The sequence below is a fragment of the Pieris napi genome, chromosome 12, assembly GCF_905475465.1.
Source record: "Pieris napi chromosome 12, ilPieNapi1.2, whole genome shotgun sequence".
Taxonomy (NCBI): Eukaryota; Metazoa; Arthropoda; class Insecta; order Lepidoptera; family Pieridae; genus Pieris; species Pieris napi.
Genome location: NC_062245.1, coordinates 3,396,356 through 3,424,032, shown reverse-complemented (window position 1 = coordinate 3,424,032; position 27,677 = coordinate 3,396,356). Strand labels below are relative to the sequence as shown.

The following is a 27,677-nucleotide window of genomic DNA, read 5'->3' as shown; positions in this document are numbered from 1 at the left end:
TTTGATAGGACCATATCAGGTTTACGATAACTTTTTTAATTGTAGAATATTTACCAACTAGATTAGAATATAGCATAGAATTATTCACGGATTTGTAGATAATGCGAATTATCATTCAAAATCTTACTACTTCAAATATAATTTCTATACAAAACACAGTATGATAAATCATTCAGCAAAGCCATCGCACTTCATTAGTTCCGGCAGATATCGCTAATGTTCAGATACCGCATTCGTCTACGGAATTAATGTTGCCATTACGAATAACAGCTATTTTGCGTCAATAAAACTTCACCCCTATAGGCAATTTAATTGATGCATCATTTGAATAATTATTCTAGTTTAGATTAATTAGAAAAATTAACGAGAGTTTCCTTTCAATGTAAACAATAGGATTTATTAATTTCAAATAAATAAGGCGTTAATTTCAATACAATGTTTACCTATGAGTCAAATTTGTCATATGATTTTTGAGGTATTTGCTAAATTAATCTATTGTAGATATATGATAATCGACTGACCATGCCCCTATCACCCCCATCGATATCCCAATAATAATCACTCCACAAATCGTGTATATCATAACCAGAGATGAAAATATATATGATTTTGTCATATAGGTCCGTAAATTATTTTGACCCAATGGTAAATTTGGAATAATGTAACGTCTTTCCGGTGATCTTCTCTAATTTCATCATTTATCCTCCAGTGATATAACAAGAAAGGTAGCGAAACACTGTTCTCACTGATTATATACTAAGTAATTTATATGTATAACGTGGATTATCACAAGAAGCTTAGCGTAAAGCTTCATGGATTATATGAAATAGCATAGATTAACATACGCAGACTATTCAAGATGTCTATGTATTCTTTGTAGAATTCAATTTGGAAATCATGAAATCAATTTGGATATATACAACCTATATGGTTGTGCATGCTGAGATTAAAAGAAATCATAACGGTTATAATAATTTTAATTCCACAATCAACTTTGCTTCGGACGTACACATTTCTACACTATTAACAGAGAATACTGCGTAATTGATAATAATAGTTGGTAAGTGCCTGCGGCGAATTCTACACTACCTGTGTACGCTGTCGCTGTTAACAATCTTAATCCATTTACACAGAAACAAAATGTTTTAAATAATTTTGTTTAAACTAATTACCCTTGTATCATTTATTATTTTATCTGTCGGACATACCATAGACAATTATTCTGCCTAATATTTTGACTAAATTTAGAACGTTAATCCAAATACTAAACTGGGTTACACAAACTCATTTACGCAAGTAGAAAGCCATTAGCCAATCGTTAGGAGTATCCAACATTTCAAAGTAACTTTGTGCTCGCTTCCTACTTCCTATAAAATGTGGTTTCGTTTAAAGAAAAACGCTTTTTACCGGATTAAAGTTATGTATTATTATAAATTTACAACTATTTGACATAATTCTTCCCAAGATTGGTACGCGAAGCCATTGAAATCAAAAAACACCCCAATTTCAATAGAGAAGACGGCCTAAAATTGTCAAACACCTGGGATCCAATAATATCCAAATTAAAATCTCAAAAAGAAAAACAATCCGCGAAAATAGAGGACACCGTGAGCCATTTTTGCCAAAGCCCTCCATCTTTTAGTCGATACCAACTCCGGGGAAATAAATACAGATAATGCAACTTTCTCTGCAGCTGTGATACTTTTTGACATTCAACATCTTTTGTCTTCAGTCACCGTGACCACGCACGCTGTAAAGCACGCGAAACGTCGGATAAATTTAAAAATCCGGTAAAAAGCGTTTTTCTTTAAATGTGTAATAAGAGTAATGTTAATCAAAGACAATACTATGTGGTTTCGTTAACAACAGCTTATATTATCTACAAGTCTAAAAAACCATAGTCAAGAGCTTGAGTTTTAAATAAAGAACTCAATCATCCACCATCTTATAGTCCTCGTTACGTATCAATATATGTATACAAACGAACATTATAAGGTCACTACTTATGTACTATGTACCCTATTTGACGGCTACATTCCTTAGGGTAAACTAGTACATAATAATTGTTTGATAAAGGACTAAACTTTCTATAAACATTCTACGGTGATTCGGCATAGTTTTATTATAGAACAGGGCAAACAGGCAGGAGGCTTACCAGATGTTAAGTGATACCATCCCTTATAGACACCCGCATTCACGCCCGAGGGTTCGCGAGTGCGTTGCCGGCCTATAAATAATTCGGAATTCTTTTGTTAAAGGACCCTAAGTCGAAGGGTTCGTAAAATTTATCGTAATGTTTTATTTTTTTCTATCTAAATTATATTCTTACCTCTATCGATATCAGGTAGCGGCAGGCTGTCCGATGCGTCAGAAGCCAAAGCAAATTCAGGCGAAGTAGCGCCCAGCAAAGCAGTCAGACCATCGTGCTCACCTTCAATAAAAACCTTTTATTAACCCAGCTGGTATTAGAGCTGAATACGTATATGTCCTTATTTAATATCTCCTATTGTATAAGATTGTTGTGCCATTTCAGGCGTCAGGAGTCGAGAGTTAGCGCAAATGTCAAAGCCTAATACGTTTTCGACACAAGGGATTCATAGTCAGCGCTGTCTCGTCTCTGAATTTGACCCTGAATGTCTCACTAGATCTCTCTAATCTGTATTAAAGTGTTAATTTAAACATATTAGTTCTTAATAATTTACATGGATTGATAAAGAAATAAAATAGGTCTTCATGTTTACAATAAAAAGTATAGTGTACACATGGTATATTATTTAAACATAGTTCCCTTAAACACAGGTATAATATAATAAGCTAGGAGACTAGAAGTAAACGACTGTTTTTGTGTAATTTGCGAGCAAAGTCCCTTGTTTCCATTAATCAATACATTATGAAAATCTTCTTCGTAGAGTTACCATACTACGCAACTGTAATTGAATTATAAAGTACGCTTTAACTTAATTTCACTAAATACATCATAAATAAATTAATAATTAAACAACAAACGCTCGATTATTATACGAAAAATCAAACAATTATTCTTAAATTCTACCCCAAAACACGAGTCGTTTTGAGAATGCTTTCAAATTAAATTGTACTATAATTACTTCGACAAAGGCATTGAACGAGGACCGTGGTACCGAAAGCTCTCGAAACTTGAGCTACTTCAAATCCCTATAAATTATTTATGGTATTTGAGCAATTTTCTTAGTCCCGCCTCAAGGCTACTTTGGTAATTATGTAAGACTGAGTGGCTGTCCGGAGATCTTTGACTGTCTTATGAGTTCGTTTTCTTGTGTTTTACAATTTATAACACTAAATTAACCCTTTCTCTGTTAAATCAACGAATTTGCTTGCACAGCGCGTTAAAAAGTAATGTATATAAAATGTTGGGTAATTGGTATTAAATTAATAAACGTTAAAAAAACATAGTCAATGATTTTTATACAATTCTAGGCTTGTTTCGGAATGTTGTCATGAATCTTCAGAGATCAATACTAAGAAAATGTATGCGTACCCTAAGATAACATAGTTTTATTGAGGCCCTACGCTTTATTATTTCAGATAGTATTGACATATTTTCATATATTAATATGTAAAAAAAATATTCTCTCGTTTTGTTATTCGATATTTTTATTTGTTGTAATCAAATATTTTTATAAATTCAAGTACAATTAACGTTTAATTTATCAATATGTATAAGGCGATCGTGTCACAGTGTGTTGCCAAGACTAAAAGTTTTTATTTAATTTTTGGATAAAATACTTTATCATTTGGTATTAAACATACAAATAACCTTTCATTTTCACCCCTCTACCACCAACCCCATTTTTAATAGCGATATTACTGTAATGATGGACATGTCGCAGCCAACTAGATTGATAAGCCTTTCAATTAACAGCCTAGCCGTTTAACTTAACGGCGCCGTTTAACTAGCAGCCTGAAAGATTTTTAGCCAGTTGATCAAACAGCTAGGCAAATGACTTGGATCGATGGCGTTCATTACTTGTCTAGCCTGTTGACTGTTAATTTAAATTAAATTCCACTTTCTGCCACTCTCAAACTCGAAATGAAACTCTTCAAACTTTCAATATGGCGTCGGCAAACCACAACTTTGATGGTGTGGTTCCAAAGTTTCATGAAAAACAATAAGTACAATGGAAGATTGTAGTGACAATAATAATGTGAATTTGACTCAAGCAATTTAATTTTAAAAGAAATATTTTTTATGTGATATGTTTCATCTTTTTTATTTCTGCCAAATAATGTCTCTATCGTACGAATGACATAACCATTAGCCAGCCAGTTTCTTAAATGTTGTAACAAACGCTACTACTGAATATCTTTCAGGCCGCTAGTTAAACGGCGTCGTTTAGTTAAACGGCTAGGCTGTTAATTGAACGGCTAATTAAGCTAGTTAGCTGCGACAGATATATATTAATCGAAGGCAATTTTAGTCAATTAAGTCATTAAAGACAGCTAAAACTTTATTACATTATATAAACAAAGTTCAAATAAAAAACTGACTTCTCAATCGGACAAATCTTTTTTAAATATCACTTGAGAAATTGACATATTATACACAAGTTAGTGATATTTGAGATCGAGGGACAGTCAACATTAATTACAACTAGCTTGTCCCAACGAACGCTTTTATCGCTCTCGGTTTATTCAGCTTAATTAAATGACACTGGGTAAATAGCGGTTGCAAATTCGTGGCAATGTACTCGCAATGTCTAAGTTTCGGGCATTGAGGCAATATTACGTCTTCATTTGCAATTTTATGGCGTGGGATTTTTCACTCGCTGAGTTATTATTTTATGAAAAACTCTCATATTTCGTAAGGCTTTTGTCCTACATATAAAGATACTTTTTTGGTTCACTTGTATATGTATGATGTTCGATTGTACTAAAACGTTGAAACGTTTTAGATAATACTTTTGCTTTATATAATTAAATAAGGTTTATGACGTAATTATTGTTTGAACAACGATTTCCTATCATTTACATCTTTATATTATTTTAACAAATAACTATCCTTTTGCGGCTATATTATTTACATAAAAATTAATAAATATATTTTACAAGAACCTCAGAAAAAAAAAAAGAGTGGTGGCGAAAGTTCTTCTCTTCCGTTCTACGCCCTTGATTTGAGAGCTGGCAGTAAATGTAAAATTTGAAGCATATAATGTATATTCAGCAAAATCATTTAAGTGATTCTATTCATTGACAACTTAATGAAGCACTTAAAACTAAACTTAGTTAACCATTCATCGTCATTGCAGTTTTGAGATCTTCAGTAGTATTCAAAAGTTATCCACGTCTCAGGTAAAATATTCTTGAAGTTACAAAAGGGAACTTTACTCCTGTTGAAATGTATCTGGGGTATCTTCGTAACTTAATTAATCTGATAAAAGTTTGTTACATAAGGTATTTAGAAAATATTTACTTCCTTTTTAAGTTGCATTTAAATGGAGTTGATAGGAAAATGTTCTATTTCGATACAAGGATTGACCCTGTATAACTGGCTTCTACTTAGTTGTATAATTAAATAAATTGCATTAAATAATGATTCATATATGCAGTGAGCTTAGTGGCATGAGTGCGACTCTAAACCCTGAGATCGTGAGTTCGAGTCACGGCTGTGTACCAATGGTCTTTTATGTCTATGCATAAAATACTCGCTCTCACAGGGAAACATCGTAAGAACAACAGAAGGCGAATCACCTCATCTCGTCTTTTTAAAGAAAAAAAAACACAACAAACATTTAAATATGGCCAAGACCAGTGGTTCTAGCGCCACTGATTTTTAAAATTATTAATTGAATACTTTTCTTAAAATTCTCATTCAAGTGTCCTGAAATGTTTGTAAATACCAACAAAATTCCAGAAATTACTAACTGAGAATTTGTTCGTTCATTAGTTTCGAACATTAATAGTGATCATGTAACGTCTCCGATCACATCTGTCTACAATATATTAGCTTTATTAACAAAGTTATATGAGGGTATGTTTGTCGTAAAATTTAATAGAAACAGCCTATTGCGAATTTATGCGGGTTCAATCACGACGTTCGCTTTAGCTAATCTTGTTGTGTATCTCTTGGATTTATAACACGGAATGTATGTCACGTGGAAATAAATTATGGAATTATATAGTTATTAATAATGACGCTACAACCTAAAACGTTCGACAAATGGTCGGAAATCGACGCTACACGTCTGCTGCGTTGATTTTTTTTAGTTGATTTCAGTATCTGTAACGTGATTTTTAATAGGCAAGTAGGTAGGTGATCAACGTTCTGTCACATCCCGTCAAATTTTTGGGGCTCATACTGGAAGAAACAAAAAAATAAAAAATATAAAAAAAATAAAATAATTTAAATAAAATAAATGTATACAGGCTCTAATTATGACATGACAGTCCATTGAAATGTTACATGTGCTGAACATTTGTTAGAGGACGCAATTTTATTTATGGGACATGTAGGGGGGGCAATACAAGCTTAACCTCAAGTTTGTGAGGTTGGCGTGCTTGTCCCCCGGCCGCCATTTTGGAAAAAGTGGTGCAAAAAACACGTTTTTGGCTATATCTCCTAAACTATCCATGGTAGATAACATTTGTGAAGACACATTTTGTAGCAAATGCAAATGTTCAGTTTGGCCCACAAATTGTAAAATTTCAATTAAATATTAATATAAATAAAATTTCTTATTTTGAATTATGAATTTCAAAAATAACTAACTTTTCATGTGCTTTATAGCAAGCATGATCATAGTTTTATCCCAAAATAAATCGTAATAATAAAACGCATTGTATCCGGTACAGTTATTTTTTTAATTCGATATATATTTAATATCAAAATTGTTTTGATATTTTCGCTTTATAAAACCATAATCGATACCTAATTGGATTAAACTGTCAGATAACGCGAACGAATCAAATAATTACCATATTTATTAATAACTTGAAAATTATAACGATCGCTCCAATTTTCGACATTAGATAAAATATTCGTTCGTTTAGGGAAGATATAATTCAATTAAGCGTTCGTAGCTTGTTTGCATGAGTTAGCATTTTTAAGTGGGACGGAGGCATTTCGAAGGTTTTTTAGAAAGCTTGATGAGACAGCGCTGAGCGATGAAACTGTTGTGTTTTCTCATATAATTATCCTTAATATTTTACGCATATTTTTGTTTATGCGCCAAAAACATGTATCAATTCTTAATGTAGGAAAGATAACGAGTTTTTCATGTGTGAATTCCCGATAACCAGCAGGATTCACGGACAATTACGATAGGTATTTTTGTAAGCTTCGATTTATGTGCCTGTGTATTGTGTCGGATATCACCAGAATAAACACCATAATTCTGGACCTGCGAGACACCTAACCTTTTAAAATATATACTATATGTACATGAAAGTAATATGGATTTATTTTCCAACTTATAATAACTCATTTTTTAATAATACATAAAACTCCCCAAGGGTTTCCTGGGGAACGGAAAATTTTATAAAATTGTGTAGTGGAACGAAAGCTGATTAACTTTACTGTGTTAAGAGATTATGTTTCTATTGTTCGCAGAATTTAAGTACCATTTAAAGGTAAAATTCTACACTAACATTAAAAATCGCAATATTTTGTCTGTTATTATTACTGTGATTCTCAAGACTCGATAAAGTATTCTTTTCATGTTGTATTTGTTAATACAACAATTGTTTTTGTTATTATAAATCAAATGATTTTTTTATACTTAAATAAAAATTTGAAAAAATACGTCTTATTTAAAACTATTGAAAACCATACAAAAAGGAGTAAGTACGCAAAGTACTCGGATTCCTTAACTTTTTACAAAAAATTCTTTACCAGTACGTACTCGTAACTCTAAAGTATCTCAAAGAGAATCTTGAGTGTTAAGCGTCACCTGAACCGGTGAACTTGACTAAATTAGGTCCTATTTATAAAAGTACGTATAAATGAAATACGTTAAAAGGGCGTTCGTTTTGCGATTAAGGTTTTATTAAAAACTGTAAAAGACTTCTAAATATTGTATACAAATTTATAAAATGTATCTCTTTCATCTACAAAATTGGTTCAGGCTATAAGGTATATTACGTAGAGTTAATCTGCTATGAGTACATACTCAGTCTTTCCCAATTATCAACCCGAGTGCTTTTCAAGAACTTGGTTGCTTTGTGCCGAACGGATACTTGCTGCGAAGGTCAAGACTTTTGCAGGAAGAAACACTCAGTTGTTGAGTTCTATTAACAAAGACACGCTGGGTCTCCATTGCCGAGGATTTTATATGTTCGCGTTCTAGTTAAGTAGAGACAATAATTATATCCCTTGTAAGAATGTCTAATTAAGTATAAGTAAAATATTTACAGTAAGCTATTACTGTCAAACTGGATTGGGATCTCCCATCCGTTTAGGTACCTCCCATAAATTTTTGATTAGGTTTTTTATTAAACAGGGCAAACGGGCAAGGTGCCTCACCTGATGTTGAGTGATACCAACGCCCATGGAAACTCAATACCAGAGGGCTCGCTCGTTGCCGGCATTTTAGGAATTGGTACGCTCTTTTCTGCGTTTTTACTTCATTACTAACTGACGTCTTTGGATGGGTGAAGATTTAATTATATCATTAAAGTAGTTGCGGATCTGATAATACGTTAGACAAGATTATGATGTAGTATTTTTAATAAATCAATATTAAACGCGAGTAGACGCCAGCATCTGTTCTATAAAATGTCTATTACAGCTCCCGAGCTTTTACTGTGCTACGTGATAGAAAACACTTTTGGCAGCAGTCTTTATAAAATAATAGTAGTTTTTTTTTTAAATATAGAAACGTTGGAAGTCTATGTAAATTAAAAAAAGGAGGTTTGATACAAAGCGGCAACGCAATCAGTCTTTATAGGCAATCGATGTAAATGTCGCTGCGTCCAGGCAACGTGAACGATGGCCTGTGCCAGTTCCGAATGTAAAGTTCGAAATTTGAATTTCAAAACACCAACATGGCGGACTCGTAGAATATCATGATTCTTTCCCCAGTGCTCAAATAAAACAAATCGAAATTCTCGATATCAGAATGCCAATCTTGTTTCAGCGGTTTACTTTACAATTTATATAATAAAGCTTTGAATATATGCTTTGAACTTGACATAATTTTGTTAATAACTACAATTCAATTTAATAATCGAAGCATTGAATTAAACACTAAACAGCTCGTTAGTTATAAGTGTGAAATAAAAATCAGTTCTACCTAATAAGATTTATGTTTAATGAAACATAGACATAAGAAAAGCGTCCCAAGTGAAATCATAGCTCTCGTTTTTGATTTTGGGGTTGATAGAAAAGTGTTTGTGCAAGGGTGCCTTTTCTCACCGCTTTTGTTCCTTGTCGTTCTGGATATAGTCATGCTCAATGCACTAAAATCACGTCATGACAATGAGTGGGGATTAACCAATTTTTTGGAAGACCTGGACTATGCGGATGACCTCTGCTTGTTGAGTCATAGACGTACTGATATGCAGACGAAACTGGATGATCTACTTCAGGAGGCAGTAAAATTTGGCCTTAAACTTAACTCGTGAAAGACAAGGGAGATGTGGTGCGGAGCTACAAGGACATCCTCACTTCTTATCGAGGCGGAAAGCATAGAAAGAGTCCCCATATTTACCTACCAGGGAAGCGTACTCACCGAAACTAGACGAACCAATAATAACATAACTTCGAGAATCCGTAAAACCAGAACAACGTTTGCACGTCTTAGCCCGGTTTGGCAATCACGAAGGTTAACACAACGAGTCAAGCTCAAAATCTTCCGATCCAAGATATAGACCGTGTTGCTGTATGGTTGCGAAGCATGGAAAGTTACAAAGATCACCACACAACAACTCCACTTTGTGAACCATCAGCTATGGGAGATATGCAATGAGGAGCTATGCAAGCAAGCCCTCGGCTGGAATCCTTATGGCAAAAGAAAACATGGCCGCCCAAAACAAACCTGTTGGAAGAAGAAGAAGAAAGCTGCTATGGAGTGAAATTAAGAAAGCCGCCTAGGACCGATGAGGCTGGTTTTTTACGCTGGATGCCCTCAGCCCCATTAGGGGGAACAGGAAATAGGAAATTAAGTCACGAGTATTTGGTGGTTCCTACCTTTCCTTCTTTTTAGTTTTAACTAAAACACAAGACTTCCTTAGTTTTCAGAAGCCATTTTTGGGTTAATTTCATGATTCAATAAGATTTTTGGAGGAATGAAGGTAAAATAACACTTAAACGTAAGTTCTAATACAAACCAAAAGAGAACTTAGGTACGTATTAAATTTAAAGTCAGAAAAAGCTATTTTAAGACACCTATTTGATTTATCATTAAATCTAGTTGCCTATCTGACGCCAGCCCAGATCTATTGGGTGTAGAAACTTGACTTTGAACAGTTTATGTTTGTTAAATTGAAGATTTACTTATTACATGTAATACAATTTAAAAGAAACAAAAACAACATAATGCAATGGACTGTTAAAGACAAGGTACAAAAAAGAAAGTAATTTTGTCATTTTCAAGTACAGAAGTTCAAGCTTTTGAGATAGCTAAACCACAGTAAATTAAAAATAGAATTTTACCAATATCAACTGCAGCGTGTAACAAGTCCGCAAGTAGCTCTGGCTCGTGGCAGGCGATCGCGAGCCGCTCGTCTAGCCTCGCATCTATTTCAGCTGGAGTTGCCTCCCTAAGTTGCAGTGCGACACCCTCGCCGCCGACAGCAGCGCTGTACATCAGCACCGCACGCGGGGAGAACCGAGGCAGCGGTAACCGCGATGTTGCGACCTGGAAAGAGGTTTTATTTAATATGGCATACTGGCAAAACCTTTACTATAGAGCTAAATATGTGACTGGGTATAGTATTGTGTTTATACTATTGTATTTTTGTTATAGATCTCGAAAAATTTGTACATTACTTGAAATACTGATTTTTTGCATTGCAATTTTATTAGAATTCCTTATGTTTTAAATGTAAAGTGCATTAAAAATGTAAAAAAATTCTTCTGATGAGATGTGAAACAAAATATTTGTTGTCTATTGGACTTGTTTTTTAAAACGTTGTTTATTTCTGTGTTGTTTTGAATATATTACTATGAACTATGAAAATTATAAATAAGTAAATTCTTTATCCGGACTGATGAGCTTCATTCTTCATTAAGAGAAAAAATCACTTAAACTTATCGTTATAATATCCACGTTGCATATAACGCGTTATGTATGAACATATTTATTAGCGGACCCTGCAGACGTTGAAAAACATACCACTTGAACACACTCATAAAATTTCATCAAAATTCAGCCTTTAGAAGATAGCCTATAGATAGATTTATAAATGTATCAATAAATAAAAATCAGGATATTTATTTATTTATACATTCCAAAACAATGTGCATGCCTAAAAAATCACATACATCAATGTTGTAGAAAATAAAGTTATTAACACTAAAATTCCATCTAGTGGAAAATAATTTTCCAAAAACAGTGTTCGTACGATCCTGACGTGTAATTACGGGCTGGTATTGTTCGCGTTATGGTTCAGATTATGGCGTGATTAAATCACGTGACGTAGATCGTTAGCGATGTCACTTGTATTAACACACCTATAATTTGTCAACATGTATATTTGTCCGGATATCAGTTATATAGTACGTTATTGGCTTGTTATTGTACCTACTAAATCGATATAAAATTGAGAGCCCAACGCGCAATTCTTAAGACATATGAAAGCTTTTCGCTACCTTCAAAACTTTACGATAAAACAAAACTTCTAACGGTTAGAATTTTTCTACGTGAGATATTGTCGGAAACAGATTGGAGGCAGTGCATAAACATCTTAAACACTCGGGCTCACAACAAATTCAATAACTGCAAAGTCATACAAATAAAAAAGTTTGAAAAACTAGCACAGAACATCAATAGACAATTGTCAAACGTCGCGACTTTAAATGACACATCCGATAGTAGTCAAAACGTCACTGTCATCAATCTGTCGAAACAAAATTTGGATAAACAAACCATTGAGGTATTAAACAAAGGTTTAAATTTTGCAACGGCACCGCGAAAAATCCCTCACGAAGAAATTGTTAGTTACGTAGAGGAATGTATATTCAAAAATACGATACCAAAGGATGAGGCTGAAACCATACGGCAAGATATCTCGTGCATACTGCGAGCAAGCAAACCGCCAAAACGAAACCTCACCTTCGCTGAAACAAAGGCTCTCGCGGAGCTAAAGGCGAACGAAGATTTGGTAGTACTCCGAGCTGACAAAGGGAACGCAACCGTTGTTATGGATACGTCGGAATACGAAAGCAAGATGGCTCTCCTCTTAAACGATGTCAATACCTATAAAAAAGTCGATAAAGATCCCACAAACAAGGTAATAAAACAAACATCTAGCCTCCTTACTAAATATTCTGAAACACTGTCATTAGACGTCAAATCTTTAACAACAGCCTGTGTAAAACCTCCAAAAATGTATGGATTGCCAAAAATACACAAACACAACAATCCTTTAAGACCCATAGTCAGTCATATCGACTCACCCACATACAAATTAGCCAAACACTTAGCGTCAATATTATCCCCTCTCAGGGGGCACACTAGTGCTCATGTTAAGGACTCTTACCATTTTGTGGAAACATTGAGAGATCTCAAATTACTCCACAATGAAACCATGGTGAGCTTTGACATTGAGTCACTATTTACAAACTTACCACTAAATGACTGCCTAGATATCATTGCAAAAAGACTTAGAGAACAGAACATGTCACCAGATTATGTAGATATTGTAAAACACTGTCTCACATCAGGATACTTAATGTGGAAAGATGAGTTCTATGTGCAGGTTGATGGAGTAGCCATGGGTTCTCCAGTGTCACCTATAGTCGCTGACATCTTCATGGAGGACTTTGAGGAGAGAGCTCTGGCCAATGCCCCGGTTAAACCTCGACTGTACAAGAGATATGTCGATGACACATTTGTAGTACTCCCCAATGACAAAATATCTGCATTTCTAGCACATTTAAATTCAATACACAAGAACATTAAATTTACTGTTGAACAAGAAAACAACAACCGTCTGCCCTTTTTAGACATTTTAATTATATGCAAAGCAGATGGCACACTAGGTCACACAATACACAGGAAGGCAACCCACACAGATAGGTACCTCAATGGTGAATCCCACCACCACCCTTCACAACTGCTTTCTGTCGGTAAATGTTTGTTTCAGAGAGCCCAACGTCTTTGTGATGATACCCACCTCGAGGAGGAACTACAGCATGTCAAACAGGTGCTACACCGAAACAAGCTGCGCATCCCCCGGCTACATCACAAAAACAAAAACAAGACACAAACAGTTCCCCGCCAGCCAGCCTACTTGCCATATGTAAAGGGAGTTACAGATAGAATTAGCCGGATCCTAAAACGAGCTTCTATTCATACAATTTTCAAGCCGCACAAGAAGATTCAGCAATTCCTAAGACCAATCAAAAGTAACACCCCATTGCAAGATGCAGGTATATACAAACTGGATTGCGACTGTGGCCTGTCTTACATAGGGCAAACTAAACGCAATATGTCCAGCAGACTCAAAGAACACATTGCAGACATAAGACATAGACGACACACAAAATCAGCAGTCTGTGAACACATACTAGATAGGCCTAATCACTACATACGCTTTGACCAACCGAAAGTACTTGCGAAAGAGAAAAGATTCTTCCCAAGATTGGTACGCGAAGCCATTGAAATCAAAAAACACCCCAATTTCAATAGAGAAGACGGCCTAAAATTGTCAAACACCTGGGATCCAATAATATCCAAATTAAAATCTCAAAAAGAAACACAATCCGCGAAAATAGAGGACACCGTGAGCCATTTTTGCCAAAACCCTCCATCTTTTAGTCGATACCAACTCCGGGGAAATAAATACAGATAATTCAACTTTCTCTGCAGCTGTGATACTTTTTGACATTCAACATCTTTTGTCTTCAGTCACCGTGACCACGCACGCTGTAAAGCACGCGAAACGTCGGATAAATTTAAAATTATGTTAAATAGTTATAAATTTATAATAATACATAACTTCAATCCGGTCAAAACAGTATTTTATTAGAATTTTTCCTATAGGTATAATAAGTGAATTTTTTTTGGGAAAAAATGATGATAGAAAACACACCGTCACAAAAAACCGACACCCTGAAGTCAGCTATAGTCAACATTCTAGTTTTTTCTATTGTAAGTGTTACTACAAACGTAGAATACAATTTTTGAAAAGATTTTTATCTTGTTACGCCAAAGAAGTATAACCTTTAACGCGTGTACATAAATACAAACACGTTTTTTTATTCAGATCGTCAAAACCAAAATCCCCGTCCGTATGAAGCGAGCCTTGTATAAGAATTACTTGACAAAAGCACAGACATTGCCTTGTTAAATAATAAATTGTGTCCCATATTCTTGGAGCAGTTTCGTGATTACAATAAATCTGAAACAGCGGGCGGCCGCGGACCGTTATAGTGCTGCAAATTATAATGTTATTAACATCGACCGTCGCATGGAATAATATTAATAGGGCCTGAAATTATTATTTTTAGACCTTTAAGTGAATATAAATTTCGGTGCTTTTTTAGAGTTAAAAACTAATGTAACTGGTAAAGTAATATTACAACTATATATCAGTATATAAGTAATAATATTAATCCTGTGGCGCTACACTCATTTGTTTTTTTACACGCTTTATATTAGCTTCACCTGTATGTATGTATGTATGTAACCGACTCCTTCGGACTCGATTTTGACCCACTTTTAACGGACAGATTTAATTCAAACTTTGCGCACCTGTCACAGATCGATGACAATGCAATAATCCGAAAAAAAAATGAAAAAAAATACTAAAAAATAAATAATAGTTAAAAAAACTAAAAAACACGCTTTTATAGCACATCGGCGCTCTGTGCCATATTTTTCGTCTATCGAGCAACCCACGCTTTTTCACAATAAAACCAGTATTTTTTGTTCAGCTTTTTGTGCCTGACTCATGACGGTGTTTCTTGGGTTTAAAGTTATGGCGAAGTTTGTTAAATATGTTAATTAAATATGCACATAAAAGGAAACCTCCATTGCTTCACAGCCGTGTTCCGAATGCACTATCTCAGAGCCGAGGTATGTCATAATAACATTATAATACGATTACCTCACAACAAAGCAAAACCTTTTCCATCATACCATATGAAATTGTATCATGCGCGCAGTACTAATGGAAAAATGTCGCCATTACAATGCTTTGTAGGAGCAAGTTAAACAGTACAATTAATCGAATTGTGTGTTAGTTCTAGGTGTTAATTACAACAATATTTTCATCTACATCTTCCTTATTCCTTACATACGGAGAGTGAGAAAGTATAAAGTATAACGATAGCGGGTTTCGCTTGTGATTGGTCCGTTAAAATACTGCTAATCATTGTCAAACAAAAGGTTCGAACATTCTCATCTTCCGCTTTGTAGAGGAAGGATGATGTACTAATTCTCCAACCTAAACGAAGGATCCTCGACCGGTCTAACCAATGACTGGTCGGCAAAGGTCCCAGTGTCTAAAGTCAACCAAAAAAGAAGGAATTAATATAGCTATGTCCCTTACTTGCTTATAATAAAACAAAACAAGACCACCCCGCGACGGCCCAAGCCAAGGTCCGAGTCTCACAGAAGACGCCCTTGCGCCACGCGGGAAAAACGCCCAATCAGGCCGAGCTACGCTCGCCAAAACAGCCCAAGCTGAGCTGTAAAGGCCCTTAAGGTCAACAGCGAGATTCCATTAAAAAAAAATTATAAAAAAAAATCAAGTTTATGTTTCTTGTACAACTATCAAAAGACTTACATTCACAACCCATCTTTTAAAACGTTCTACTAACCCACAGTCAACAGTGTTAGGTAACTTGTAATAGATAAATGGAACGATATTAAGAACATCCTCTATCTCCTAAATAGATACTTAATATTAAATATCAGTTTGGTGTACTGCAATTACGGTGGGCAGTATCTAAATTGCTCCCCGGAAACTCGAACAAATTATCCCCTTTAGGAATACGTGTAAACAGATATACCATTTATTTCTTATACGTATACGTATATCATTTGTAAATGCTTGTTTTGTTTGGCTTTATTTGTTTCTATTATTAATTTAAACTTGTTTATAGGGTAATTGGGCCTTAGATAATGGTTAATTTATAAGTTAAAGAATTATAATATGAAGCAATGGAGACGTGTATCCAAAACTAATAATCAAATTTCATTTGACAGTTATTAGTCGGTCTTAAACGTTTAAATAATACTTTTTAGCCCATATAAACAATTATTTTGTATGCGCGTTGTTATTTGTGTTCAAAGCCGCGCTGTTTGCAAAGCCAATTCAGATTAGGGTAAAAAACCGCCTTCACCGGGAAAGGTGAGGCCCCTTACTTCGTACTTTACTCACTCCAGTGAGCTTCTGTCACGTTCACGCGATTGACCTACCTGGGGCGGCCCAAGCCGAGGTCTGAGTCTCTTAGAAGTTAGTCGCTAGACGCTAGTCGTGGGAAAAGCCCATTCCGGCCGAGCTATGGTCGCTAAAATAGCCCGAGCTGAAATATCAAGGCCCTTCAGACAAACAACAAAAAACCATTCCAAAAAAAATTGTTTTAAAAATATGATGAAGATTTCAAATTGTTCATAGTAATATTGTATAAGTGACTCTTCACAAGTGAGTGGTGTCATCTGCCTTTTTGGCTGCTTATCCGCCATAATGGGACGCAAGAGTATTCCAATTCTAATTGGTAAAAATATGTAATTACGCGTAATTAGTTAGCAAGTTAAAAAAAATATAGAAACTTTCAATATGTTCTTAATATTAGGATAAAGTCAATAAGTATCTGACCCAAATTGAACAAGTGTTTTCATAGTTGAAACGTGAAAATTTTGCGAAAATGCTTTACTTAAATATTGGAGTTGGAGCCAAATATTTTTATAAATATATTTCTCATAGGTTCAGAATAGACATTATATCGCGTGACTGATCAAGCAGAGAGTATTGTTCGTAAATGAATCCCTTGTTGCGTGCTTAATCTAATATGGGAGACGAAATACTCGTATACGTCTAGTTTCTTGTTTGATGAAATCTTATTTCGTTGTGTAAAAATTCGGTTACGTAAAACGTGTGGTTTGATACATGAACTCACGGGTTTTTAATGGGGAAATCAAAATGGAAAATATCCTTTTTTTGTAAAACAGGAGGCAAACCAGCGGGCTAGTAATTTAAAGTTTGCAAGCGCGTTGCTAGCCTTTAAGGTAGTGGTATGCTCTTCTCTGACTGGCAGCCATTAAGTTGCGCGGCAAAAAGTTGGCAATCCGTGGTGGTTTTTAAGAAAAGTCCTATTTTCAACTATTCATGATCAGATTGTGTTACCTGACTTCAACAGATTTAACAAAGAAATTCAGTACCAAAAAAATATTAATGTTTTAATCACTTCAGTAAGAAGTTTCATACAAACAGTCAAGAATTTAATTAGACAAATATAGATGTTTAGAATACAATCCAATCGTTTTAATGAACATAACTGCTAGGACAATAGTTAATAGTTTCTTAGTACTTAGTTTATAACTGTTTATTAGATTAGGACATATTACATTAGACATTTAAAAAATAACACGATACAGTGAGAACAAATAATGACTTTGATTTGCATAGCATTCTTTGAGTTACTAATTAAATACTAAAATATTTTATAAAACAGAAATTCACCAAAAATAGTGAATGCGTAAAAATTCGCGCATTGTTCACAGGCAAAACCTCAAACAAAGCGTACCGAACAACACCCGCGAGCAACTTTTGTACTTACGAACGTAATACAAAATCGATATTGTAATCCCCAATTAATCAGAAATGCAGGTATTGCTTTTTACACACGAAACCGTGGTTAGTGTTGTTCTATTATTTTTAGAATCATTTTACTCGCTTTTTCAGCAAATTGGATTTTTTACCTAAGCTTATAATCGTTAACAGTTTTAACTCTTCTTTTTTTATAGAACAGGGGGGAAACGAGCAGGAGGCTCACCTGATGTTAAGAGATACCGCCGCTGATATGGATACTCTCAATGCCAGAGGGCTCGCGAGTGCGTTGCCGGCCTTTTAAGAATTGGTACGCACTTTTCTTGAAGGACCCTAAGTCAAATTGGTTCGGAAATAAACATAAAAAGCGAAACATATCAAATTTAAATACGTTTAATTTTAGGCCATTGTTGGGTTATGAAAATATAAACTAAACATTTCTAAGCGGGTTTCTAGAAATTAACACTAATGATAATCTATAATTGTTATAGGTGAATGCAACATACAATATTAATACTCAGTCCAGCTACCACGAGCTTTCCGTCTCTTCATCCCGCATACAAGATAATCTTAATAATTTGTGAATCAAATGGTATGGTATGTATATGACACCGGAAGAAAACAAAATCCGCAAAAGGTTATTATTTTACTTATTCTAAACGGTTAAGTTAGTGACTTATTCAACCAATCAGAGCGCACATGCCGTTTGGTTATCGCTTACTTATTATTTTACACGCGAGTTTCGTAACTTTACCAACTTGCGGATTTTCTTATATCCGGTGCCATATACAATACACCAATTTATTCTCATATATATCTCAAAAAAGTTACGCATTCGTCCTTTGTCAATATGAACATCCATGAACGCTGGAAATATTTATCATCAAGAACTTCTTGCCCGTTCGTCTCCTACAAAAAACAACAAGGAGAATCGAAGTTATTCCAGTTTAGTACTGTGCCATACATATTACTTGAAATTTATGTTATAGAATGGTGATATTATTAGTAATAGATATGGCTGTAAAATTAATTTGCAAGTACCATAAAGAAGTAGTGACCATATTACTGTATGTTCAGTTGAAATAGTTAATAAGAAGTTCGAGGATTCTTTCCCAAGAAAAGATCTCGCTTGCTTGCACATTTGAGTCGAGTTGTCATTAAAGTACGTAAGAAATATTTTTTATACGAACTCGGGCAATTATTATTTAGTTGAGGATCGATGCCTTTTATGTTAACGCTATAGAGGCTTTATTTCTAACATGCACCCTTTTTATAATCAAAACACGAATATATTTTATTGAGCAAGCGGCAAATAATAATAATAAACGGCTCCAATATAAGTCTTTCTCACAAATTCGATTTTGTTTCCTTTGGAGTAGAGACTCTTGTTTGGCCGTGGCGTTCAGGTGCACAGGCGCTAATTAAAGATTTATGTTGGTGCCAAGATAGTACCGGTGACCCTAGAGCTTTCCTCGCTCAATGAAATAGTATCGCAATATAGCGAGGCAATGCTGCCAGCGTTAAAAGAACACTGCCGAAGCGACCAAGTTTTTTAAATTCGTTTTAATTTTTTAATTTTTGTTTAATTAAAATAAAAAATTACTTTCTTAGAACATGTTATTATTTATTTGAAAAACAATATCAGTCAAAGATAAATACTTATTTATTTAGATGATGCACTTAGATATGTTTCATACTTAATAAAAGAAAATAAAATTTAGAAAAATACCCTCGCTTTTAAGTGTAACAACACTATTGATGTTTCATCGCCGAACCAGTGGAAAACATAATTCTCGGTATTGTGAATTCCACGCTTTGTGTTTCAGTTATTTTGTAACGAAATATGAGTGTGGTATTTTCATGTGAAAATTTCAGTTCATTAAAACCATATATGTGCTGTGAACATAATTATTTAATAAATGCTAATTTGAAAGTAAAATAGAAATGGTTCGACAGTATTACTTTAGGTTAGGAAATTTTGTTGCAAATATATAAAATATAGGGTAATATTAAATAATATCGTGAGCAGTGTTGGCCTAGTGGCTTCAGCGTGCGACTCTCATACCTGAGGTCGTAGGTTCGATCCCTTGCTGTGCACCAATGGACTTTCTTGCTATGTGCACATTTAACATTTGCTCGAACGGTGAAGGAAAACATCGTGAGGAAACCGACATGTCTTAGACCCAAAAGGTCGACGGCGTGTGTCTCAAGTGGGGATCCTTTGATAACGCAGTGAAGAAATTTTTTCTTAGAACTAATATTATCTCGTCACCGTGGTGTCAAGAAGCTCATTTCTTTCATCTTTGTTTGTGAAAATAATAATTGAATTGATAACTGCATGATGACAGCATCTATAATAAGGCAATTAAAAATTATATATAAAGTATGTATGAGAGGACACGTATTGCAAGAGTGCTGCGAGCTTAAAGCATATAATGTATCATACTAATAGATATTTTTAGTGATATGAAACGTTGCTACTCTGATTTTCACGTTGACATAAGTAGAACCACAATTTTCGAGCGAAGACTGTTTTAACCTTATGTAATTCTTATTATTTCCGAATTCTACTGAAGTCGAATTAAATAAAACTTTAATTTTCCGCCAAGACGCTTATTTTATATTCGGATTGAAAGAAAGAAGGTTTTAAGAAAAGTTTTGTAATAAAGTCAGTAAGGGGTTACACGACTCGCTGGAGACCGGTTTTAATTCGAGAACCCTGCGACAAAAATTCACTTTGCCAACTAAGTTATGGTGCTTTCTTAACAAGAGAATATTTGATCTATTCCCTTTTTGAGACGTCAAAGAAACTAATTTCCTCCATTTTAGTTAAAGTCAAAATCCCTTATGTGCTGTGTAATGAAGTGTTAACATTGTGACCGGAATGATCTTCTTGAAGAAGTTTTACTTACAGCATGGATTGTCTATCGGCCGCTTTCTATACTCAATCCTAATCTATTTTTGGAGTTTACTCCTTAAGAAACGATTTGAGTTATAAGGCCCGGTACGGAAATTTTATGAGTAAAATCAAGTGTAACACGAAAAGATGAGGCGTTATGTGTAACACGAACAGTTGAGGCGTTATGTAGAAAGAGACAAATGGATTGAACGTGTAAAAGAATGAGATGGAATACATTACACAGACTTTTCTATTTTGAATTCACGTTTTGACAGCCACGTTACAACATTGTCAGTGTTGACAGGTGTAAAAAATAAAAGTAGATTGTCTAGCGTGCCATAGAGTTTTGTCAATAGTAATGGTCAGTGAAATTAAAACTAAAAATGTATTATTATTCTTCTCTTACTATAAAGGTAACTTTGGTCACAGAAAGAAAATCCTATTTGGGCATAGATGATGTAGGTACGTTTTATTACTACTACAAACATTTATATTATAAAAACATATATTCTTACCACCTTTAGTATGAAAATATGGTCGACAGCCACAGAACATTATCGCCATTTTATCGTTCGTAAGGAGTAAACTCCAATCGTGCGTCGTAGCTGACACACACACATTTTTTTACTACAAGATATTGACATTTCAATCCATTTATCATAAACAAAAAATCGCAAAATATCTGGATTGGAAATAATTTTAGATTATAGATCGAGTATAGAAAGCGGGCGTAAATGCCTAATTGCGCGTAACGAACCTCGGATCTCCAAGCGTAAAGGCTAATAATCTAAACGGCAATATTAAAAAGATGTGAGAATTGTATGTAAAATATATTTTTCGTTAGCAATATTATTTTCCAGGCTTCCGTGAATTTTTACCTTTTATTAATTTAGAAACGTAATATCCCAGCGAGATCCATTTTACTGAAGGATGCTTTTATGACGCTCAAAATTAATTATGATATGAAATTTGGAATACTGTTATAATATACTCGGAAAGTGATCAATTAAGATCAAATAGTTATAGTAATTGTAATAATAAATTAGTTCACTTCATTATTGAGTATTCAAATCAACTTGTTGTGTAGGTAACGTGAAATTCTTATTAAAATGTAAATTGTATTGTTTCATTGCCGTGTGTGGTGCAATAAAAATGGTTGCAGCTTCTTCCGGCAACGCACTTGCGAGCCTTCTGGCAATGTGAGTGTTCATGGGCGGCGGTATTACTTAACATCAGATGAGCCTCCTGCCCGTTTGCCTCCTATTACATAAAAAAAGCTCCTTACAGTAATTGTAAAATTAAATACTTGATACTCGATTAAAAGAAGTAGCGAGTTTCTTGCCAGTTGGTTTCGTGTTAATAACTTGTCGCTTATAATTTTACAATAGATATCCTACAAGAATAAATGATATTTGTATGTAAAAAATTAATAATCATAGTTATTATGATAGCCTACATATAGATGTACGCCACATGAGCTTAAAATCTGGTCCATTATCAGTAAAGTTCTTACGCCATCGAAATTATATTTTTAAAGTTCAACTGATTTACCAGTTTACAAATCGGATATAAAGTTTTATTACTGAGCTTACAACGTGCTTTAGATGCAATTCATTAAGGAATTATAAATAAACAATTATTCACATTTTACACTAATTTAAAATTAAGGTTGTTAAAAAGTTTTTTGTATTAAACTAAACTAAAATTGTTATTGACCGGATGAGCCAGGAGCCTTTCAAGAACTCAATAAATTAATGGCGTTAACAAACTCTACCTGTACATCGGAGTAAGGATTTGTAAATAAGCTAAAGTAAGCGTTCAAACTTCGTCGGGAACCGATTAATTGGAGCTTAGGTTATTGATTTTGTATTATAGTCAGCACTTCAATTTTATTTATTAAAAATATCTGTACAAAGAAGATATTTAAGACAGAAATTGTTCTCAAGGACAATCAAAATTCAAATGTAAATCAATTAAGTGTAAATGTTTAGCGGCGCCTCTATTGTTTTTAAGTTCAAAGTTTGAGAATTGTTTCTTTTGTGTCGTACCTACTTTTCGCTTGCAAGTTATATCTTTAACAGTAAAACCTTAGACGGTAAAAGTTGAATCCTTTTTCTTTTGCTAAGCGATAAACTTTGGAATATATGTAAACAAAACCATAATACAGTACAAAAGAGAAAAGAGAAGAAGAGACCTTATTATAATTTTATAGAACAGGGGGCAGACGGGCAGGAGGCTCACCTGATGTTAAGGACCCTAAGTCGAATTGTTTCGGAAATACTTCAGTAGGCAGCTGGTACCACATAGTGGTGGTGCAAAACCTGCCTTGAAAAACGCTCATTTGTGGAACGGCGGGCGTCGAGGTGAATTGGGTGGAATTTCGTATTCTGCCTCGACGTCCGATGATGAAACTCAGCTGCAGGTATTCAATATCTGAGCAACAACGAAAAATGACTGAAGACAGAAACATCCTTACTTTTTACATTAAAATAAAACGCAGTTAGGCCGAAAATGATCTTGTGGTGACATCTACAATCTGCGCATACAAATCACTGCGATGACGTTTTACCGAAACCCGCTATCGGTCGCTAAGGATATATACAACTTCTCGATCTTAGCCTTCCTAAAGCCTTCGGGTTGGTCCGTCAGTTGTTCCACTGGTCCTCTATTTAGGCAGGAGGAACAGTTCACGATCCTTCCTCCACTATCAATTTATATACCTCTTGTATACTCTGTCAGACAAGTACGATTCAAAATAATCTTAACAATTGAGACCAGTATACGTTAAATCAGGATTTTTTTCGTTGCTTGGCTACTGCGTGAAGAATTAGTTTAACTTTAGCCTCGCATACACTACTACGTGATACAGAAATATCTAAATAAATAAAAATTGGGCTAGCTATTGCTACCGTGCAGGGGCCGTCAAATGATATTGTACTTCACCTCTACTCAACTTCTATTCAAAATGTAATTTTATATTTTCTTCAATTTTTATATTATAACTAGCTGACCCAGCAAACGTTGTTTTGCCATGTATATAATTTCTAGGAAAATTTTTTTTAAGTTCATTAAAAATAACTAGGTATACTAAAAAATAGTGGTTGATCGTATTGGGGTGAAAATTTAGGGTTGTATGTATTTTTTAATGCCACATAATAAAAATTTATCCAAAAAATAAAAATAAAGGTTTTGGGGTGGACACCCCTTATCACTTAGGGGTTTGAAAGATAGTAGCCGATTCTCAGACTTACTGAATATGCATAAAAAATTTCATAAGAATTGGTCGAGCCGTTTCGGAGGAGTATGGGAACGAACATTGTGACACAAGAATTTTATATATTAGATTATCAAAGGATTTATCGACAACTAGTTCCTATTTATTTATTCAAATTGCTTTATATAAGCTGAGCTTGTGCATAGATAATGTGATTCTGCTCAATATACTACGCTTTTATGATTTTAAGCTTTCCGGATTGTTTTTAACATAATTAAAATTTGTTACGGCCGTTATATAAACACGTTCAATTAAGTTTATCGACAATTTGGCACTGGCAGAATTGGCGAGCAAACGTTTCTATAAGTATATAAAATCTCCAGCCCTGCGATTCTGTAACTCACTTCACGAACTCACACAGCGGTTTTCGCATCGGCGGTCGCTCTCAAATCAGTCGTGAAGCAGTCATTTTATGATTTGGCATTCCGAAAAGGTGGGAGCTTGTACTTTATTGTTTATATTTTTAGAGTTACAGAATCGCAGGGCTGGTCCTGACTTACTAAACACAGAGACTATGGAAAAAATTGTATTTTGCGAATCTGAGCTAGATATTTTTACAATAATTCTAAATGTAAAGTTATTTTATTCAATTTTGTAAAGGAATAGTGTTTAAAAATTACAAACGGAAGGTTTAATGGAGGTGGAAATATTTCTTTTATTTCATTATAGTATTATATCATTTTTAATATAATTGGGCAATTAAAAAAAAAAAAACGGAGATTAATACTGTAATTAAAATTCTCCGAAAATGAATAGGTCAAGATAAAGGTATAAATTCGCGATTATTTTAAATTTATAATGTTTCAGTTTCACCATTATTATTTTTTTGTATAATATTAATTCCTTAAATACTTACAAAATTTTAAATTTTTTAAAGTATTTTTTATGTAGTTAGTGTGTAGTGTGTAGTTTACGGGGTAAAAGGTTTAGGGCTTTACAGTCAAAGGGAAATTTCAATACTGATACTTAAAATATATTTAGGTAACATGCAATTTTAACTAACATAATTATCCTTTTTGCCAGTTTTTGTTATATTAGATGGAGAATGAAATATATCTCACCGTAAGCAATATCTTTTAAAAGTGAACCGCGGGTAGTAAATTTAAAAAACGCAATATTTGATTTCGGTACGTTTAGTTTATTGGCATCCGTCCGTTATTTGTTTTCGTCCATCATCAAAAGCTTTGATTTGCTCGGCTTTATTTTTCATCCAATACTATCCGATATTTACACGCAAACCTGTTATATTGATTTATTAAGGTCGTACCTTATGTTTTCTTTCAGTATTTTCATTTTCGGTATACAGTAAATAGACTTTTCAATTTTGTACCGTTTCCGGAGTTTGAAGTGAATGTTTTTGGTACTCTTGTTTAGAAAAGTCAATGGTTCATAATGCCTATTGCTTTTTATCAATAGGTGCATAGGTGTTTGGATATACAAAAAGAATATATACTAACTTTCATCTCACTTTTACAAAGTTGCATGTATAATGAAATATACACTAAACGTAGTTTTGAAGTGAGTTTTCTATTTATTAAAAAAATTAAGTTTTTATATTTAGGCTTTGACTCACTTGCTATTCAATACATTTTTTCCTGGCAACAAATAAATAGGCACTAAAATACAAAATATAGAGTTCTCGGTATCTCATTCTGTAAAAAAAGCTTCTTAAAGCTTCTAACTTCCTGTAATATTTATAAATTTCGTGGAGGCAGTACGAAGTACGAAATTCCACCCGTATCACCTCGACGTCCGCCGTTCCACAACTGAACGTTTTTCAAGGTAGTTTTTGCCGCGCACCACCACTTTGTGGAACCAGCTGCCCACTGAAGTATTTCCGAACCAATTTGACTTAGGGTCCTTCAAGATAAGAGCGTACCAATTCTTAAAAGGCCGGCAACGTAGTCGCGAGCCCTCTGGCATTGAGAGTGTCCATGGGCGGCGGTATCACTTAACATCAGGTGAGATTCCTGCCCGTTTGCCCCCTGTTCTATAAAAAAAAATCATTAAAAGTAAACGAAAGTCAAAGAATCGACAGATTTTTGTTACCATAAAATTATACACCCCTGTTCCTATGCAAATGATATTTTATGTAATGGGCAATTACTGAAATGAATTCGACTTCTGTTTTCAATAAAAATGTGTTTCAAAGCTGTAAACGGTTTATAGCGGTGTTGGTTGACACGCGTAATGGTTCAAATTTATTGGGTTAAACGGCCCGCGCTACGGAAATTCGCCCGAAATTGTTCTCATGTCTAATTTTTGCGGGTTTGACGTTTCCGAATCCTCAGCTGTCAATGTTTTTATCGCGTTATGTCAGAGCGTTAAAGTGTTGCCATAAAATCATTATTTAAGAAAACCAATTCTTCTGTTATCTAATCTATTACTATCTGAAAATAAATAGAATAGAATAGAATTACGTTTACAAATAAGTTTTATTTAAATGTATATTATAAACCATAGACAATATAATTCGTCACACTTCAAAAGTAAACATGCCGCCCTTTGTAGAATATGATAGGAATCCTCAAAGATTCTCAATGTGTGGGTTGCATTTGAAGTCATTTTATCAAGATGAGATTTAAAGGTTAAATTTTCTGTCTCTTACAATCACACGTGACGCATAGGATAAGAGAGTCGAGACAGTGCTGTCTTACTACCGTATTTCAATTTCAAAACATTTTTGTCATACCGGAGTCTTACTTATCGCTAAGTGTCGTCTCTGAGTTGTACCTAAATGGTATTTCCCTCACAAAGTAATAATAAAATAAAAATGTGTTTATTCATTATAAAATGCATTATGTGTAAGATTTAAGAACCCTTTTAAGTAAAGAATACCTGTGTGGTTCCCATATCTTCCATAACAAACTTAATAGTTAATTCCATAACCCTTTTTTTTTAATTTATACATAATTTTGTTTTTTTAAATTTAATTTCTTACCTCAGTCCTTACTGTCTTACCGATGACAACATCCCTATTACTTCTGCCCTAACTTAACAATACCATTCCCTTTACATACAGCCTACGATCATAGGGAAGCACTGTGTGATTTTAAAATTATATTTGAACATGAATATATGTTAAATGCCTTTTCTCATATATGTACTTTTTTTTGTTATGACTCAGTATGACTTTGCTGTGGAATGGAAGCCTGGTTATCCATATCACAGGTTCTTACCTAGCTTGGAAACCAGCCATGCCATAAAACAATAAACTACAAGCTCCCTCCTTATCAGAATGCCAAATCGTAAAATGACTGCTTCACGACTGATTTGAGCGCGACCGCCGCTGCGAAAACCGCAGTGTGAGTTCGAAAAGTGACTTACAGAATCGCAAGGCAGTCTCTCAATGCCTTCTTAATTGTTTGTCTCAATATGGGAGAAAAATAAAGAATTATTATTATCAGCATTTTTTCAGAATCGAACCAACAACTTCTTTAGTAATGACGAACGTTACCGATTGTTTCGTACCCGATCACAAATAAATACGAAATATTTTAAAGCAAATATTGTTCTGTTCGCATTCATTTAAAAATAATGTAATATAAACACATAAAGTCACAATCTTTGTGCTCATTATTTCTCCCAACG

The 27,677-nt window shown here is 34.3% G+C and overlaps 1 protein-coding gene across 5 annotated transcripts in view; it reads right to left on the bottom strand.

Moving 5' to 3' along the window:
- LOC125054812 overlaps positions 1–27,677 on the bottom strand; it is a 231,412-nt gene that overhangs the window by 72,996 nt on the left and 130,739 nt on the right. For 4 of the 5 annotated variants that reach the window (XM_047656924.1, XM_047656922.1, XM_047656926.1 and 1 more), the window contains exons 3-4: positions 10,628–10,832; positions 2,330–2,431 (exon numbers count right to left, since the gene is read on the bottom strand). In XM_047656924.1, coding sequence (XP_047512880.1) covers positions 2,330–2,431; positions 10,628–10,832 — 307 coding nt within the window. The remainder of the gene's footprint in view (positions 1–2,329; positions 2,432–10,627; positions 10,833–27,677) is intronic. The other variant, XM_047656925.1, reaches the window with a different exon arrangement.